Source organism: Blastomyces gilchristii (genome assembly GCF_000003855.2).
Source record: "Blastomyces gilchristii SLH14081 genomic scaffold supercont1.2, whole genome shotgun sequence".
NCBI lineage: Eukaryota > Fungi > Ascomycota > Eurotiomycetes > Onygenales > Ajellomycetaceae > Blastomyces > Blastomyces gilchristii.
The window spans coordinates 1835760-1851769 of NW_003101681.1; the positions used below are offsets into that span (position 1 = coordinate 1835760).

At 41.1% G+C, this 16010-nt stretch overlaps 7 protein-coding genes across 7 annotated transcripts; 2 read left to right on the plus strand and 5 right to left on the minus strand.

The window, feature by feature from the left end:
• Positions 1–39: 39 nt before the first annotated feature.
• On the minus strand, positions 40–2748 carry BDBG_16289 (uncharacterized protein; the record flags this gene model as incomplete). The annotated part of the gene is made up of 4 exons (XM_031724275.1): positions 40–205; positions 294–597; positions 1410–1446; positions 1498–2748. The coding sequence occupies 4 exons, from the start codon at positions 2746–2748 to the stop codon at positions 40–42; spliced, it is 1758 nt and encodes a 585-aa protein (XP_031576255.1).
• Positions 2749–4707: 1959 nt separating this feature from the next.
• Positions 4708–5109, plus strand: BDBG_01110 (uncharacterized protein; the record flags this gene model as incomplete). Its single annotated transcript, XM_031720189.1, has 1 exon — positions 4708–5109. One exon carries the CDS (start codon positions 4708–4710, stop codon positions 5107–5109), a length of 402 nt encoding a protein of 133 aa, XP_031576256.1.
• A 692-nt stretch (positions 5110–5801) lies between these two features.
• On the minus strand, positions 5802–6128 carry BDBG_01111 (uncharacterized protein; the record flags this gene model as incomplete). The annotated part of the gene is made up of 1 exon (XM_002628157.1): positions 5802–6128. One exon carries the CDS (start codon positions 6126–6128, stop codon positions 5802–5804), a length of 327 nt encoding a protein of 108 aa, XP_002628203.1.
• A 1392-nt stretch (positions 6129–7520) lies between these two features.
• On the plus strand, positions 7521–7876 carry BDBG_16290 (uncharacterized protein; the record flags this gene model as incomplete). Its single annotated transcript, XM_031724276.1, has 2 exons — positions 7521–7603; positions 7666–7876. 2 exons carry the CDS (start codon positions 7521–7523, stop codon positions 7874–7876), a joined length of 294 nt encoding a protein of 97 aa, XP_031576257.1.
• Positions 7877–8864: 988 nt separating this feature from the next.
• On the minus strand, positions 8865–9407 carry BDBG_16291 (uncharacterized protein; the record flags this gene model as incomplete). The annotated part of the gene is made up of 1 exon (XM_031724277.1): positions 8865–9407. One exon carries the CDS (start codon positions 9405–9407, stop codon positions 8865–8867), a length of 543 nt encoding a protein of 180 aa, XP_031576258.1.
• A 774-nt stretch (positions 9408–10181) lies between these two features.
• BDBG_16292 (uncharacterized protein) lies at positions 10182–10864 on the minus strand (the record flags this gene model as incomplete). Its single annotated transcript, XM_031724278.1, has 2 exons — positions 10182–10500; positions 10554–10864. The coding sequence occupies 2 exons, from the start codon at positions 10862–10864 to the stop codon at positions 10182–10184; spliced, it is 630 nt and encodes a 209-aa protein (XP_031576259.1).
• A 446-nt stretch (positions 10865–11310) lies between these two features.
• Positions 11311–11529, minus strand: BDBG_16293 (uncharacterized protein; the record flags this gene model as incomplete). The annotated part of the gene is made up of 1 exon (XM_031724279.1): positions 11311–11529. One exon carries the CDS (start codon positions 11527–11529, stop codon positions 11311–11313), a length of 219 nt encoding a protein of 72 aa, XP_031576260.1.
• Positions 11530–16010: the final 4481 nt, after the last annotated feature.

Below are 16010 nucleotides of genomic sequence, written 5' to 3' on the forward strand. Positions count from 1 at the left end.
TGCCGGGCGATAAATCAGCTACTGTCCGACCATCGTACGTCAAGACATTCCAATTAAGTCCATGATTATCCACGAGCCTTCGAGGAATGTAACCCCATGATGCTGCAATATGCAATGGTGTCCACCCTTCATGATCTCTCGCATTAATGTCAACGCCTTCTGCAAGCAAAACCTCGACAACAGAATTGAAGTCGCCTTTCGAAAACTGAGAACATGGACCGGCAAGCACCAGGTGTAGAAGAGTAGATTTGCCGCGTTCCGAGAGAATTGCTTTGTGTGGATTAGCACCGTACTTCAGAAGGGTTCGGACGGCGTAAACCCAGCCAAATTCTACAGCCCATGTTAGAGGAGTTCGATGATGATAATCTGGCTGGTCAATCAAAGCGGCAATATCTCCGGCTCGAGATGAAGAGTCGAGAAACTCCTCCAATGATTGACTGGTATTGATTCGTAGAAGGACCTCATGAAGTGTTGTAAATCCTCGACTACCTAGGTAGTCATTCCCAACCTCGGCCAATGATCTGCCGAAAAGACCAGCAATCATCCCACAATATTTAGCAAATTCGAACGAGGAGCCATCGCTCATGGCTGTGGATACTAGCGCGCAGTCCAGCAGCGTATACATCGGGTTACTTAAAACGGGTCAGACAGATATTATCCCTGGCGGCACTTAGGTTTCTCGAGACGTACTTCCCGATATCATCAAGCCAGTTGTCATTTGCACCAGCTGCGATTAACCTTCATAATATTTTCTGTACGGTGTGGTTTTCCGTACGCTGTGGCGCACTCACTAATGGTAGTGAGTAGCGCTTGGCACAGTTAAGCTCGTACATGTAATTGAATACGTCCAAAGATAACCCGAATAGGGAGCGTCAGTGGAAATGAATAAACCAATCAAATCGAAAATCAATTAAGCTCCATGCTTAGTCATTTGTTTTGGCCAAGAAAATGTTTGGTGGTAAAATTAGCATACCACCCTGTAACTTTCCCACTCTTTGCAATTTTTCGCACTAACTTAAGGGTCTTTTATACCATCAAAGTGGCGGGACTTTCACAAGAAGATCGCAACATTATCAAGAACCATCCTCTAACCAATTCGGATAGCTCTACTGCTAACAAAAGTTTCTCCTTCAGTAGTGGAGAAAGCAGAAATGCAATTACATTTTACATTAAACACATACATCAAAGATGTCATACTAGAATTCCAAATTGAATCGGTCAGGCATGCTACGTGTTCTGAAGTTGTGCCAAGCCTCGAGGTTCTGTCGACAGTTTACCCTTTTTTTTTTAGAAAAAATCATTACTTCCCGCTGACAGGTAAGATCCCATATCAGATCGTGGAATGACAACAAATGCTTTCCCCACCCTAATCCTCCATCAGTCGGTTCTCTCTCATTCAGTCATAGTACCGCACGGCAACTTCTTGTCATCTTGCAACTGTGGCAGCTATGTAGTTTTGAGATGAATATCCCAGAGCCGATCAACAAGCCAACGCACAGGAAATCGCAACGGCGAAATGCACTCCGGAAGGTAAAGGTACCAGTCATTCTCATCTACCAGGCTCAGAGTACATGTCAGCATCGTGCATTCGTAGTACTCGGGATAAAAGCCGCTATCTTCCCAGTCGATAATACCAGTGACCACGTAGGCGTTGTTATTATATGGATCCTGCTTCACCATAATGTTCTCCCTCCTGACATCACCGTGGGTAAACACGGATCCGCGCATGGTAGCACTCTCATCTTCGAGGAAAGAGCGGAGGAATTTGATATATGTCTTGCTGCCATGGTGGCACGCGGAGAATTGTAGGTCGCTAAACTCTCTGGCTGTGGTAATATCTTTCCAGCGGGCGCATTCATCGACACGGTACTCTTTCACTCCTTCTCCACTGACACCTCCAAGTGCATTGCCATCCTCCTGGCGAAGGGTCCTCAATCTACGGAAAATATCATCTAGCTGTTGTTGTATTGAGACTTTCTCCTTGGGTGATAGGCTGGACCAGACTTGCGCCAATGTCATGTCCGGAATATATGACATGAAGATAACGCGAAAGGGTCCGAATCTGATTAGGCCGTGGGGTTTGGGGGCTGGGATGTCGGGCGCGCGTTCTGCGAGGTACTGCATGGCCGTGTACTCTGTGGTGTCATTGGTATCACTTGTAATCACTTTGGCAACGACTTCCTCATTGCACTTGACGACCACGCCTCTGATGGAGCTTTCCCAGAGTTTGGGCGAGTCCCAAAGCAGTTGTTTGAGGAAGGAAATCAGTGCTTGCTCTGCACCATCTGGTTCCTCTGGGTGTGAATACCTCGCAAGAAGAGCGGTAACTGTCTCAGACAATGGAAAGACAACCGTGGCGGAGTCAGCGAGATCAAGACGTGTGCGGAACTCCGGAGGACTCGGTTTTTCAGTATCCTCCGCAGACGGCGCTGTACGGCCGGCAGTCGCCATTTTAATCCTGCGAACATAATTCTTTGGAAACACATCCAGCAAGTTGACTTCTGGCTTGTGCTTGAGTTGATCGCCGAGCTCATCGACTGTTCTGAGATTAATTTTTGCTGCATAAGAGAGCTCGCAATACTGAGCTTTTCGATGTTCTCGTCTATATGAATCAGAGATAATTGACATCAGGTCCGCCGCTGGATCTTTTTCGAGTGCTGCTTGGAATTCAAGCATAAGTTCGTGGTTCCATTGTGCTGCGTTGGGGTGTGTGAGCGAGAGGCCCCGTGCAGCCGCAGCCTCATCCATAATTGCTGACACAAAAGCTGGCTTATGAGGATAAGAGAATTCTTCAAAGGACGATTGTGAAAGGATGGCAAGCACCGAGATTCTGCTGGGATTCCAGTGGTTTTACCGTGTAAATAATTTGTTTGGGATTTGTTTGCCTGCGTTTACGCGTCTTCGAAGAATACGGAGTTAAAAAGGACATGGTACAACGGACTCGAGCAACGCGTGGAATTCCCATCGCCTGGAGGTTTTTGGACCAATTAGCGCGCTTCATAACTATATATTACAGAGAGTTTTGTGGTAAAGCGCGTTTTTTTAATTATTCAGATATGTTTGCTTCCTGCGGGCCGCCTAGCTCTGCCGGCACGTGACCATAACATCGCGTATACCGCCCACCTAGTAGCTCCTTAATGATATCCAACTATTCGGTATTAAGCCCTGTAATATTATTCGCATGAAATTCAGCCCAACATCAAGAGTATATTATTACGATCTGAAACTTAAGCGCGCGCATTCAACAAAAGCTCACTATTATAGGTGCTAGGGATCTGAAAAGCGGGCGAATACTAAAAGCTGGTTGGTATTTGGCTTGCCTGTAACCGCCAGCTTCCAGCCCACTGTTTCAGCAAATCTGAACTCTCACTGTTATTTAAAGGATCTGTCTATTTTCATCCAGTCGCCGGAAAGCATTTCGAAAGAAATGGCTTCGACTCTCACTCGCACCATTCATGCGTTCGACATCTCAGGGGTTGAGATGTTGGAAGCAGGGCTGTCACGATTGGAGCGTTATCCTACCTACACGTTAAGAAGATGGCGGGATACCTTCGCTTGGTCGACTACCAAATTGATGGCGTTCAGAGTTCGGAAGTTGAGGCGCCTGAGTTGCTCGAACCTGTGACCTAGTTAATATATAAGCAGCGGTCTGTTCAACCAAACGCGACTTAAATGACAGGGAACCTTTAGCTGCTGCGTTTCAGGCTATTTTTACAAAGGGAATACCTTAGTGGCCACTACTCAAACCATTTTTCATGAAGCCATCGTTTCAAGTTCATTCATGCATACACGCCGCTTCTCTTTGTTTGCACATCGGTTCATATGCATTCCAGGGCTTCACTTCGCCCTCCCAAACAACCGATACTCTCCTATGCTAGCCGCCAGGCTCCGAAGTTATTCAATCATCTTGGATCCCCTGCGGGGCGCCTACGGGATTTTTCATCGCCCACTTAGCTCTCTAGTTCAAACCAACCAATTACTCTTTTCATGATCTTAGTCCTCCTACAAATCACAGGAATGTCATTGGTTAATACTGCTCAATTTACTTTGAGGCATGCTTTCAAGTTCATTCATGCGTCACGGATCAGCAAATTATTTATACATAGAACATGACCAACACTTATATGCATGTTCTGAAACCTCATTTACAGAGATGCCACCCAACAAGACACATATGATTCGCTGTTTATTGCTGCAAAGTTTGTCTGAAAGCAATTCAAATTCCCGAATAGCCAGAAGCAATCTTCCTTTCATCATCCCGCTGTGAACGGTAATATCCCAAACACCACTCAGTTTATCCAAGCACCTTTTCCTGTGGGCATACATAAGAAGGGTCCGGCTTGGAGTTGTATATAAAATCATCGCAATCCCCAGCTTTTACTCCCTCCATCCATTATCTTGATTCACAAGAAAAATTCCCCTTAAATCTCTTTATATCTCTACCGCTCCATCGATACATGTCCCCATTAGCCTTAACCCTCGGCTGTTTTCCATCTCAGACTTCTGATTTGCATCCTCGCTCAATTTATCCTCTCTTCACAGTCAACGTGCCAGATTCGTCCAAGGCTTTCCTGTCTCGTGCTAGGTTCTTACTCTCCCTCCAACCCCCTCGTATCCAGCCAGCGGTCGACTGGACTCCCCGCAGCCTCACTCCTACAGATACACCATCTTGAAAACTTTTCGCGGTACTTCTCGGCGATTTTCAGTATGCCTCCAACTGTCAAGCTCCATGTTGCCATCTACCACAGCGGTGTATATAAGCACTGGAGCCTCTTCGTTGAGGGAGCCACCGATTCCGAAAAGATCATACTCCACGCCATGGGTTCTTCGACTCGATACCGTTTCGAAATGCGAAACTCAAACGCCCGCGAATCAAAAAGCCTCGCGGAACTGGTTTACCTTTGCGACGTGCCCGCTTTCAAAGTTGAAGCTATCAAGGACACTGCAAAGAACGCAGTTATCCACAATGAATTCGCGGGTTATAACTGTCAAGACTATGTGCTCGAGCTTTTGGACGATTTAGAGGCGGAAGGAATCATCGATGGCGGCGACGCGACTTATGCCGCTAACAAGGCCAGTGTTAAGGGCAAGCAGGAAGGGTTGGCATAGTTGGCAAGTTTGGGAGAATCTCCATATGGGTTATGTTTCGACTGTCCGTTAGTATTTCATTTGACCTGGTTTCGCACGCTCGATGGGGTGGTGTCTCTTACTGGCTATTTTGATGTCCTCCTGTCGCCAAGGATTCCTGTACTTCTATAGCTATCTCCTCGTTTGCCAGCCTTTCACATATGTAGTAGAGTCTCATATTTCTAGAGTGAAGATGAATGAAGTTTCACACAGCAAACATAGAGAGAATTATAGAGCAACTCTGAAAACATAGGCAGTTCATAACATTAGAGCGGTATCATCAAGAAAATTTAACACTTCTGCGTGCTTCTACAGTGGCACCCGAACTGTCTTTCCGCGTTTTACACCGTAAACAGAATATCAGCTCTAAAGTGATGAACGAAAATAGCACTTCATATTGCTAAAACTCTGTATGGCGTGCATTGATGCTGATTGCTTGAAGATGAGAAGGTGGCTGCACTCAAAACTTATGTCTACTACTGCACCTAGCCAATTTCTCTGCATTGGAATAAGAGTGTACCGTGTCGCATGGCGGCCTATGTGGCAACCGCGGAGCGATCTGATCCCGGGCTGCTAGGAGCTGGTCAAAAAATTCCATGCAGAGTGGAACGCCCCTCATTTCTTTGCCTCTCACTTTGGTTTTTCTTCGAACCATTTCCGTTTGTCTATTTTGTCTAGCCCCAGAGAAAAGTATATATGCCTCCCCTAGATCCCCAAAAGGCCCCGCCCATTACCACATTCTCGTCCTTGCGATAAGAGGCGCTGAGGATCTTATGCGCCCAGCGCTTGAGTGAATGCTCCGCCGTCACAACGCGGCTGTGCGTGGCGGCCCACCTGAGGGCCGAGCAGCCGTGGCGGCGGATGCCGTTGGTGTAGAGGGTTGAGTGGAGGACGGAGTAGATGTAGCGGTTTTGGAGGAGAAGGGTGAGGAGGTCGGAGGGCTCGATGAGGTAGGAAGCGATGGTGAGCAGGAGCTCTGTGGGTAAGGTTGCCAGGGACATTTCTATTTTGCTTCTTTCTCTGGCCGCCTGGTTTTATGGCGAACTTCTTTTTCTTTGATTTTTGAGCTTTTAGTGTTTCTTTCTTTGCCCTACATCTTGTTACTGGAACCACCCCTTACTGTCAGATAGTTCAATAATAATTCATTGCTTCTCATCTGATTAAGCCTGTGATTCCTTACAACGGCCGTAGAAATGACGGGCAGATAGGCGGACGACGAGCTCCCACCTCCACGCGGTGTCCACTGGGAACTTTCAGAGAAACTTAGTTAACTTAGCGCCTGCACGTTAGCTGTAATCTCTTCTTAAGCGCCGCGTCCTACCCGCCAACTAAAATTAAAAACGACTCCCCTGTCCAACCCCACAGAATGCAGCACAGACACCCATTCGATAATAAATTGACAATTCTATTTTCCGACTGGACGATGCTTTTGGCCTTGCAGGATGAGGGTCTGCTCAAATCCCGGCCCCATTTCTGCCCTTTGGAGCCTATCACTCGAGAAATTGCCTCTTAGAGTTTGTATGAAACTGGGTATTTCCCACAATCTTATCCATCAATCCCTTGATTGGAAGATGTGAAGCTTAATATTCAGGGCGCGTCCTGGAACTGCGTGGCCCTTGCCCCCAACACCCCAACTCTTGCCAACATGATATGAATGGTGTGACCAGTTATATTCTTCTCCGGATTGAAGACTACTAACTAGTCAACCTTGAGAGTATCCCGGGCGGCTAATTGCAGTTTGCTTTCTTTTCTCCATGCTGGCCAATATGTGTTTCTGGCTCTCAGTGCCGCTCTCCCTTCTGGAAAAAACATGCAAAGTGCGCTCCAAATCTCTTCCATCCAAACACTCAAAATTAGCAACATCCCAATCTTCTTTCGCAGAAGCCTGTAGATCGGTATTTTCTTTCACGTCGATGAATTCGTCACCCTACTCCATACCTCAAAAGCACATGAGCCAACTAGGAAATTCTCTGAGTCCACTCTGGATCTATATTGAGACAGATTCAGATATCAGACCATCTCAAGTTCAGCTGAAAACTTCAAATTTTGATGGGTTTTCTGTTATCTGTTCCCCGAACCCTGCCACTGGAAATTGACACTTAATTTACTAAGCTCACTCTCAATCCCCCCCGCTACTTCAGCTACTGCCATAGACATGAATTCATTTCATCGTTCTCCCCAGGCAGGAAGTGGTGTCGATGCCTTCCATCATCCGCCCGCGTATGTTCCGAGCAGTTTCGTAAACCGAGACCCAAGATATGACCCACTACATGTCGAGAATTCTCCTATTAATGGAGTAAATGCGAATAACCACCACTTCCACACAACCTTTCCCTTCTATTCTTGTTCATTCTCACCCAACGCCAGTTAATTGTTACAGCTACCGCTACATAATGCCACCCCCCAACACGGAGGATTCTTTGGCGCCGACCAGTTCCCCGGCCCTCGATGATCCCGATGAGGAAAAGATTTCAGAGTGAGAACGACGTTCTACATGTTCTGGCATCAAACAATTAAAGCTCATCGTCACTCGTGTAGATATCTATCATCACCAATTGTTCCCGTCATCGTCGGTCCCTCTGACTCAGCCCGAACCTTCCACTTACACTCACGCCTTTTAGTTAAAGCCTCCTCCTATTTCAAAGCTGCTTTGAAACGGGATCGTTTTACTGAAGGCCAAGAGCAGAAAGTGAAACTTGAGGATGTTCAACCCGCTACCTTCAGTTTCTTTATTGAGTGGCTCTATTGAGATGGATGGGAGAATGGGTCAGGGACGTCTGAATTGCATCACTTGGCTTTGGAGTTGTGCTTTGCAACCAAAAGGCATCCGACCTTTGAGCCAAATAAAAAAAGTTCAGCTGGCACAGAGACCATGATATGACAGTAACAACTGCAGCTGGGGTTACCAGCCTGCAAATCCTACGAAGAGAGCTTCTAGAAAGTGTAGAGAGTGCGTCTGAGACAGTGCCGGCCCGAGAAAGTTGGATGGCCCTTAGGGAGTTACAAAATCCAAGGAGGACGAAGAATATCGCGACGAATGCATTGCCCTGGCCTATCAGCCGAAAGAACGGACGTTGGAACAGCGTGGACGGGCCATCTTGCCCTTTTGACGGGGGCACAATACCCCGTGCAAAGCATAGAGTGATATGGCTCGAAACCACGAATATCGAAGCGATGCCGCGAAGCCCCTATATGCACCATAAACCATATAGTTAACATCGTAGCAAAAATGCTCTAAAAACAAAATGAGAGTAGGTTCTGCGGGGGTGGGGTGATTTGAAACATACATCTGCCCAGCTAGTATCAGAAGTAGAATAAGAACTCAAGCTAGACGTTTTACCCCTCATGGGTGCAGCAGCAGAAGCAGGCAATGGAGGACAGAATCTCGCGGCACTCATAGAGAGAAGTCTCGGGTTTACGTGCAGATTTCAAGAAAGCGAACAAGACTCAGGGGAATGTCTGACTTTTTTTTCCTTGAAGAACAAAGAAAAATAGATATAAAAGTCGCAGGCGCAGACATTACTCTTGAAGGTTGCATCCCGTCAGGGTCTCGAAGCGGCAACCATCAACATGGAGGGAAGTAAGCTCCCAGCGGGCATGTTGATAGCGTATTGTAGCGTGACTTGCTTTTTGTTTGTGTTTTGATATAGCATGCATTTGAGTAAGAGTGAGGCTGGACATGATTTGTGAGAACCGCAACTCCTTTTATTATATATATATATCTCTATTGTACAAAACTAGTTCTCTAGGCTCTGTTGATATTCCAACACCAGTTTCTCCCGAGCGCGACCCCGCACAACAGTTCCATGGGCCTCCTCTGCATGACTTAGAAGAGTAGATTTGGCCGGGAGCACCTTCCCCTCACAAACATTGCACTCAACCCCAGTGGCCGGCCATGGAGGGTTGATATGTCTTTGTAGAAAGTGCCTTGTAAGTGATCTGGATGTTGTGTATTTCATAATGCGGTCCTCCAGCGCGCAACTAGGATTCCCAACACAGAGAAAGCAAACGCGAGGCTGAAAGCAGGTCTGAGGCTGTTCAGCTGTAGACTTGGCCTGCACAGACTCCATTGCTTGGTGCAAGAGGACCTCAGTGTTATTCTTCACTGAGCACCTCTGCCACTTGGTCGGAGGACAAGGGTCATCATCAACTGTGGGCTGGCCACGGGTCTGTGTGAGCCAGTGCGAGGGCCGCCCTTTCTCCATGCCACAGAATGCAACTTCTGTGTTGATTGTGTTGATCCTCCACTGATATTCTGCTTCAAGATTAGCACCTGGCATGGTCAGCACACAGTCAACAAACATTAAGTGCTCAGGAGGCATGAAGGCTTCATGCTTGAAAGTGTTCATGACTTTGGTATTCACCAGCTTCCTGACCAGTTGTCACTCAAGGTCAATCACAGGCTGCTCATTCTTATAGTGCTCAAGGTTCTCACAGATCTGTCAGTTCCGCTGCTGCTGCTTCTCATTGCACAACTCACAGATAGCCTTGTTATACTCTGACTTTGCTTCTGCTGTCTGATCATGGAAAACTTCCAGTCTCTCCAGCACCTCAGGGTTGGACTCAGTGAGTACTCTGTTGTCAAGGTGCTCTAGAGAAGTCTTGCATACTCTGTTGACATGTTCTAACTCAGCTTCACAATTCTCTCATTCCTGCTTGTGCTTCTGGACAGTATCCTGACAGCTATGAACAACTGAAAGGTAATTGAGGAACTGTGATTCTTCTGAAGAGAGCTTATACAGTCAGTTGAGATCAATGAATGCACTCATTGAGCAGGCAAATTGCACCAATGCTGTTTGAGAGCCTGTTTTCCAGACTATTCCCTGTGTGTCAACATTAATGTCCACCTGATAATGCTTGATGAAGGTGCGAATATCCGCGTGCTGAAGCATGACATTCTGAAGAGCTTCTGTAACTTCCTCTGTTCATTGTTAGCCCTCTGACATGACTGCAACATGAAGAAAATGAAGGGCTACTTACTGCTGTTGTTAAATGCCTTAGCTCCAGCATATCAGAGATTGTATGAGTGAATGACCTTCTCAAAGCCCATGATCTCACCAGCTCAGCGCATCTGAGAACTCATCATGAATGGAGTCATCCTCTGATTCAAAGCAAATTTTAAATCCGGTGAATGTTGACTCTGTCTGGCAAAACACAAACTTATTCAGTAATTCATTCTTTAGTAGTAGCAGCTGCTGTCCCTTGCCATTCAGCACTTTGATGCTGTAGAGTTTCTCTGCGCAATCCAACACTGGTTCACTTGTTGAAATTGACTTGAATCCTCCAATGTGAAAGAGCAGAGTCAGCAGGCAGATATGCAGGCTGAGAACCAGGGTTGAATCAAAGATGATTTCTGAAATCTTAAACTCGTTCCTATCAATTCTGTCAGTCAACCAGGCCATGCCGCGAGGATCAGAAACACATACAGTGCCTTATCTCTGAGAAATCTTTTAGTAAATTCTGGTTTTAAGAATATGAACAATCGGGGGCGTCCGCTGTCTGAAACTCGAATCAGGGTTAACATGACATCTTGATACCAAAGATGGAGGATTGCCAAGGGACGGCTGGCAGTGATGGCAGCAAGCTGCAAGAAGAGAAGCATTTGAATGTGCTGCCAACCACAGACAAATGTCATCTCAGTGATGATGAGAATGACTTGAGCGAACTCAGCAACATCTTCAATATACATGTTCTTCTTTGGCCATTCAACAAGAGCCAGCTCTTTTTCTGTGGCCATCTGTGCAACAACCTGCAAGAGATTAGTAGTGCTTCTGATTAAGTGATCTGAGGAGAGAGAGTAAGGTGCTCACATTCTCCACCTTGACAATTGTATCTTTGCTGAGTCCTGATGCTGTTTCCTGTTTAAGAACAAGATGCCACCACTTTCAAAATGTCTTCAGTGAGCTTTTGCGCTTAATGCCCGGACAGTATTGATTGTTCTTGCCATGATGAATATCACACCACCAGCTAAAGAATGCATACAGAAAGTGAACTGTCTCCTCTGAATTAGAGATCTGATTTCATTGCTGCTCCGCGTTTGCCTTGATATGCTGACAATACCTGCCCAGTGCCACTGATGAGTTTATAACACAGTCTGAGAGTCAAATGAGCCACTGCCTACCTCTTCCAGTAACCACAGGTCTCATTGAGTTTTTCCTGAGTTCTGGGGCTGTACTGCTTCTGTCAAAGCTGAGTGATATCAAGACTCTCTGCTAAGGCCAGGTAGTGTTCAGAGGTGAGCTGGCTGTTGTTGTCATCTTCATTGTCACTGACAGAGCCACTTTCATACTCACTGTCTGAAAAGATGGCATCCAGCGCGGAGAGGGTATTCAGAGCAGACCTGACATCTGTCTTGCTTCTGCTTTGCTTGTCAGGCCCGGCCAAACAAGAGACAGGTGCCATGATCAGGACAGCCCAAGAAGAGAGCTGACAGGAGAGAGAGACAGGAACAAGTAATGAAAGACTTAGATGCTTTCCTGAATAGAACTGGCCCAGTAGTGCTGTGAAGAAGGAGAGAGAAGAGAGCTGCAGGCAGCATGGTGAGAGTGATGAGAACTGGAGGCAGAGAGAACAACATGATTCATGATCTGAGAAGGGAGCCAAATCTGACAGAGTGAAGTGTCAAAAACGGCTCCCCTCCCCTTTCAAAGGAAGGGCAGTGAGTGAGCAAGAATGAGTGAGAGTGACTGAAAGCCATGAAAATGCACTTCTAAAATTGTGGCCACGCGTGGAGGGAAGGGTCGCGGCTGTGAGGATAGATTCACGTGATGATCGAGGTTGGGCGGTTAGCGGGAGGCCGAAAGCAGCGGCGAAAACAGCCATTTGCAGCCTCCGGCCAACCGTCACATCGTTATATGAAGTTTATATTTATAAATATATTTATAAATGTAAACTATTTTTATATAACAATTAAATATCTTATAGATTATATATATTTTTAATAAAATGTAAACTTTTATTTTGAAATTCTTATTTATTATTTATTTATTTAAATTTTTATATAAATTTTTATATTTTAAAATATTATTTTTATAATAACTGTGTATTATTTATACTTTAAAATTATAATTTAAATAAATTACTATATTAAATTATTTAAATATATTTATATTTAATAAATTATTTTTTAAAGATTAAAATTTCAAGAATTTTTAATAATTTATTTATAATTTATAAAAAGAATTATAATAAAAAAATAAAAAAATTCTTAAAAATTAAAATATAAAATTCTTCTATAAAATAATTTAATATTTATTAAATTATAATATATTTATATAATAATTATTAGTTTTAATAATATATAATACATATTTCTTAATTTATAATAAAATATTATATATTTTATTTTACTGTATTTTATTTTATAATTTAATTTATATTTTAATCAATTTTAACTACATTATAATAATTTTGAATTATATTATATTACAAGTTTTTATAGTTATAAATTACAAATTAAATAATTAAAATAATGAATATTTATTAAAATATTAATATTTAAATATGACGGGCTGCGTCTGATCAATTATATAGACTATTTCATTACACTTTATAGATTTCGCTGAAAGCTTCAATTCTCAGTCACTAATTCTTAGCTGAAAAACTCACAGAATTTCTATTCTTTCACTCTGAAGCTTTAATATGTATATATATAAATATTTACTCTGATCACTGATTTCTGTACTTTCTCTTTTTTTCTTCTCTAATGTTTTTCACTTTTGTATTATAAGATCTATATATTATACTGATCTATTCAGCATAGATCTCTTATACTTGAAAAATGTTTATTATCTTCTTATTAGAAATAATTATCTATTAAGATATCTGAATATGTAATAATGTGTAAGAAATAGAGTAATAATTAAACAGTTAAGCAGATACTGAGTCTCTAAATAGAAGCTTACTTATCAGTCACTCTGACTCTGCAATAATATCTTATGAAGAGAATAAAGATCTTATAAGAGAATATCAGTGAAAAACCTGAGAGTTCTGACATCTTAGATATATGAGATATTTATATAATTACATTTTTTCTGATTTCACAGATATCACATATTCAATGAATAATACAGCTATATCTACTGATAATATAAGAGAACTCTTAAGTATAAGTATAGATACAGTACTACAGTGACTTTAAGTAATGTTGAAATTACAACAGTAATAGATAGCTAATATGCATGTAACTCAATAACATCAATATGAGAAAATTCAATAATTATTTCAACTAGAAATCTCTGTATAAGTAATTTAAACACTGACTGAATCAGATATAAATATGATATAAGTATTGAAGAAATATCTAGATACTCTTACATATTTTAATACTTCTGATCTCACTCTCTATTCATCATAAAGATTGAAAATGCTTATAAAACTAAGTGTAGATGAAGATGTCATTAGTCTGTTAACTAATCAAGATTAATATATCAATGATTAATTAAAGAATCACATGAGACAGAAGTTTTATTCATAAATAAAGACATGTGAATCAGCATTACATATATCTGATAATATTATTAAACATCTCAATATTCTGTTCTAAGACACTGCTATGTAATAGAAGATATTAGATTGATTACAGAGTATCTGATAGAGAAATACTTCTCTCAGAACATTTATTTCTGATTTTAATATTAAGATTCTAGAAGCAGGTGATCAATCTTGAGAGAATTGAATGAAGATTAGTATACTTAAGAAAGTATTAACTTTTGAACTCTTACAGACTCTTGTAAGTATAAATGAAGACTTAACTTATAAAGACTTCTGCATATAACTTCAGACATTTAATAATCAACTGATCAAGCTCAAGAGTATACAGAACAGTGATAGAAGATGCTACATCTCAGTCACTTATACATCTACACTAAAGAATGACAATGTAGATGTTATAAATTGAGTGAACTTAAATGTCTATACATAAGCAAGAATTTTCATTACCTGAACAGACTTCTGAGTTTCTGAGATCACTTCTGAAGAAGTCACTGATCAATATTAATAAGAGATATACATTAATTATAACTGATCAGAATATATCACTTTCAACTGCTGATCAGTCTATGTATCTTCTTATTCAAAAGAAAGATTAACTTCAGCAGTTCATCTCAATCATATTACACTGAAGAAGAATTCAGAAGATAACTATGAGAATACTCTAATAAAACAGAGAAAAGATTAACTTCTGTTCAAATTTATAAACAGAAGTTTGAAGAGATCAGACAATAACAATTTAAAGAGAAAATAATAATAAATACAATTCTTGTATCTACTGTGATCAATAACATGTATAATATGAAAGTCATAATAGACAGCGGTCTATGTCACTATGCAATGATTAAATCTTCAGTCATAAGATGTTATAATCTTCAGTATATTCTCTTGTTAAAATCTCAACTTCTTGCAGAATTTGATGATTTAAAAGACATTCACATCTGTTATATGATGAAACTAAACATAAATATCAGAGAATATCAATATGAAGATACTTATGCATATAAAGTTAATAATCTTGACTATAATCTTATGCTAGAACTTGTCTGACTATCTGAATAAGATATCTTATTAAATGCTTAAAACAGAAGCTTAATATTTTCTAACAATGATAGAATTCATAAAGATGATATTTATAAGACTATGAATCTTACACAGATCTCTGTCAATACTTATAAAATACTCTGAAAAAGAAGTTATTAATAAGACTGCTGATAAAGTCATTAATAGCAGAATTATATAGCAATCTATTTCATCAGTCTGATCAATATCAAGAAAGCTCTAGAGAAGTTATTCTATACTACAATAATAGATTCTCATACAAAACTCTTTTAGTAATATCATGAATATCTAGATATCTTCTGACAAGATAATATTATTAATATATCTCTCTTATAAGACTCAGAAGTGAATCATAGTATCAAATTAGAAAAGAAGAATGATAAGAATCTCAAGTTATTATAAGACTCTCTTTACAATATGTTTTAACATGAACTTCTTCTTCTTCAGAGAATACTCAATAATCTGTTAAATAAGAGATTTATACATATTAGCAACTCTTTCACTGCAGCTTCTATTCTCTTTATGTGATTCAAAGGTTGCTCTCCTCAGTGTACGATTACAGGCGTACGCCGGCTTCTTATATATCATACACTAAATTAATTAGTGGCCGCTATGACCTCTTTACATTTATAAGCAAGTTCAGAAGCGGCCATGTTATTATTCAACAGTCATACATTCTTTCAAATTACATTCTTCTTCACCAGATTCAGTCACACTCATGCGATCATGATATCTGTCCTAGTTTCATGCAGATTAGCGCGTCACTAGTGTTCACAATCATATAATCTATTTCTGATTCAGCTAGCATCTTATGTACACTCTCACAAAGAAACTTTCACTATATTATATCACTCATTCACTAACTTTTCTCATTCTTCAATCATCTTCTTCATCATCATCATTATCAAATATTATCATCTTATTCAAGATTACTGTCTCTTCTTCTGTTTAACATCTTCTATCTGTTTATCTATTATATTATACACATTTCTGATAATGATCTCTTATTCTCATAACAAGTGTCATTGTAGTACTCATACTGAGCAGTTCATTAGCAGTAAGTGTAATACATTGTGAAATGTGACTGAACTTGTTTATCTTCTAACAATCATCAGAATGTATTATCATGAATGACATATCTTCTTTATCTTCTTATACACTCTTGACTGTTTTTCTTCTCAGCAGCTTCTGATCATGTTTTCTGACACAATTTTACATAGACACAGATGCTGATGTTTGTTTTTATTTATATAGAATCTTCATATGTTGACAGATCTGTGTTTATCAATGATAGTGAACTCAATATTGAATCATTGATTGAGAACTTGAAG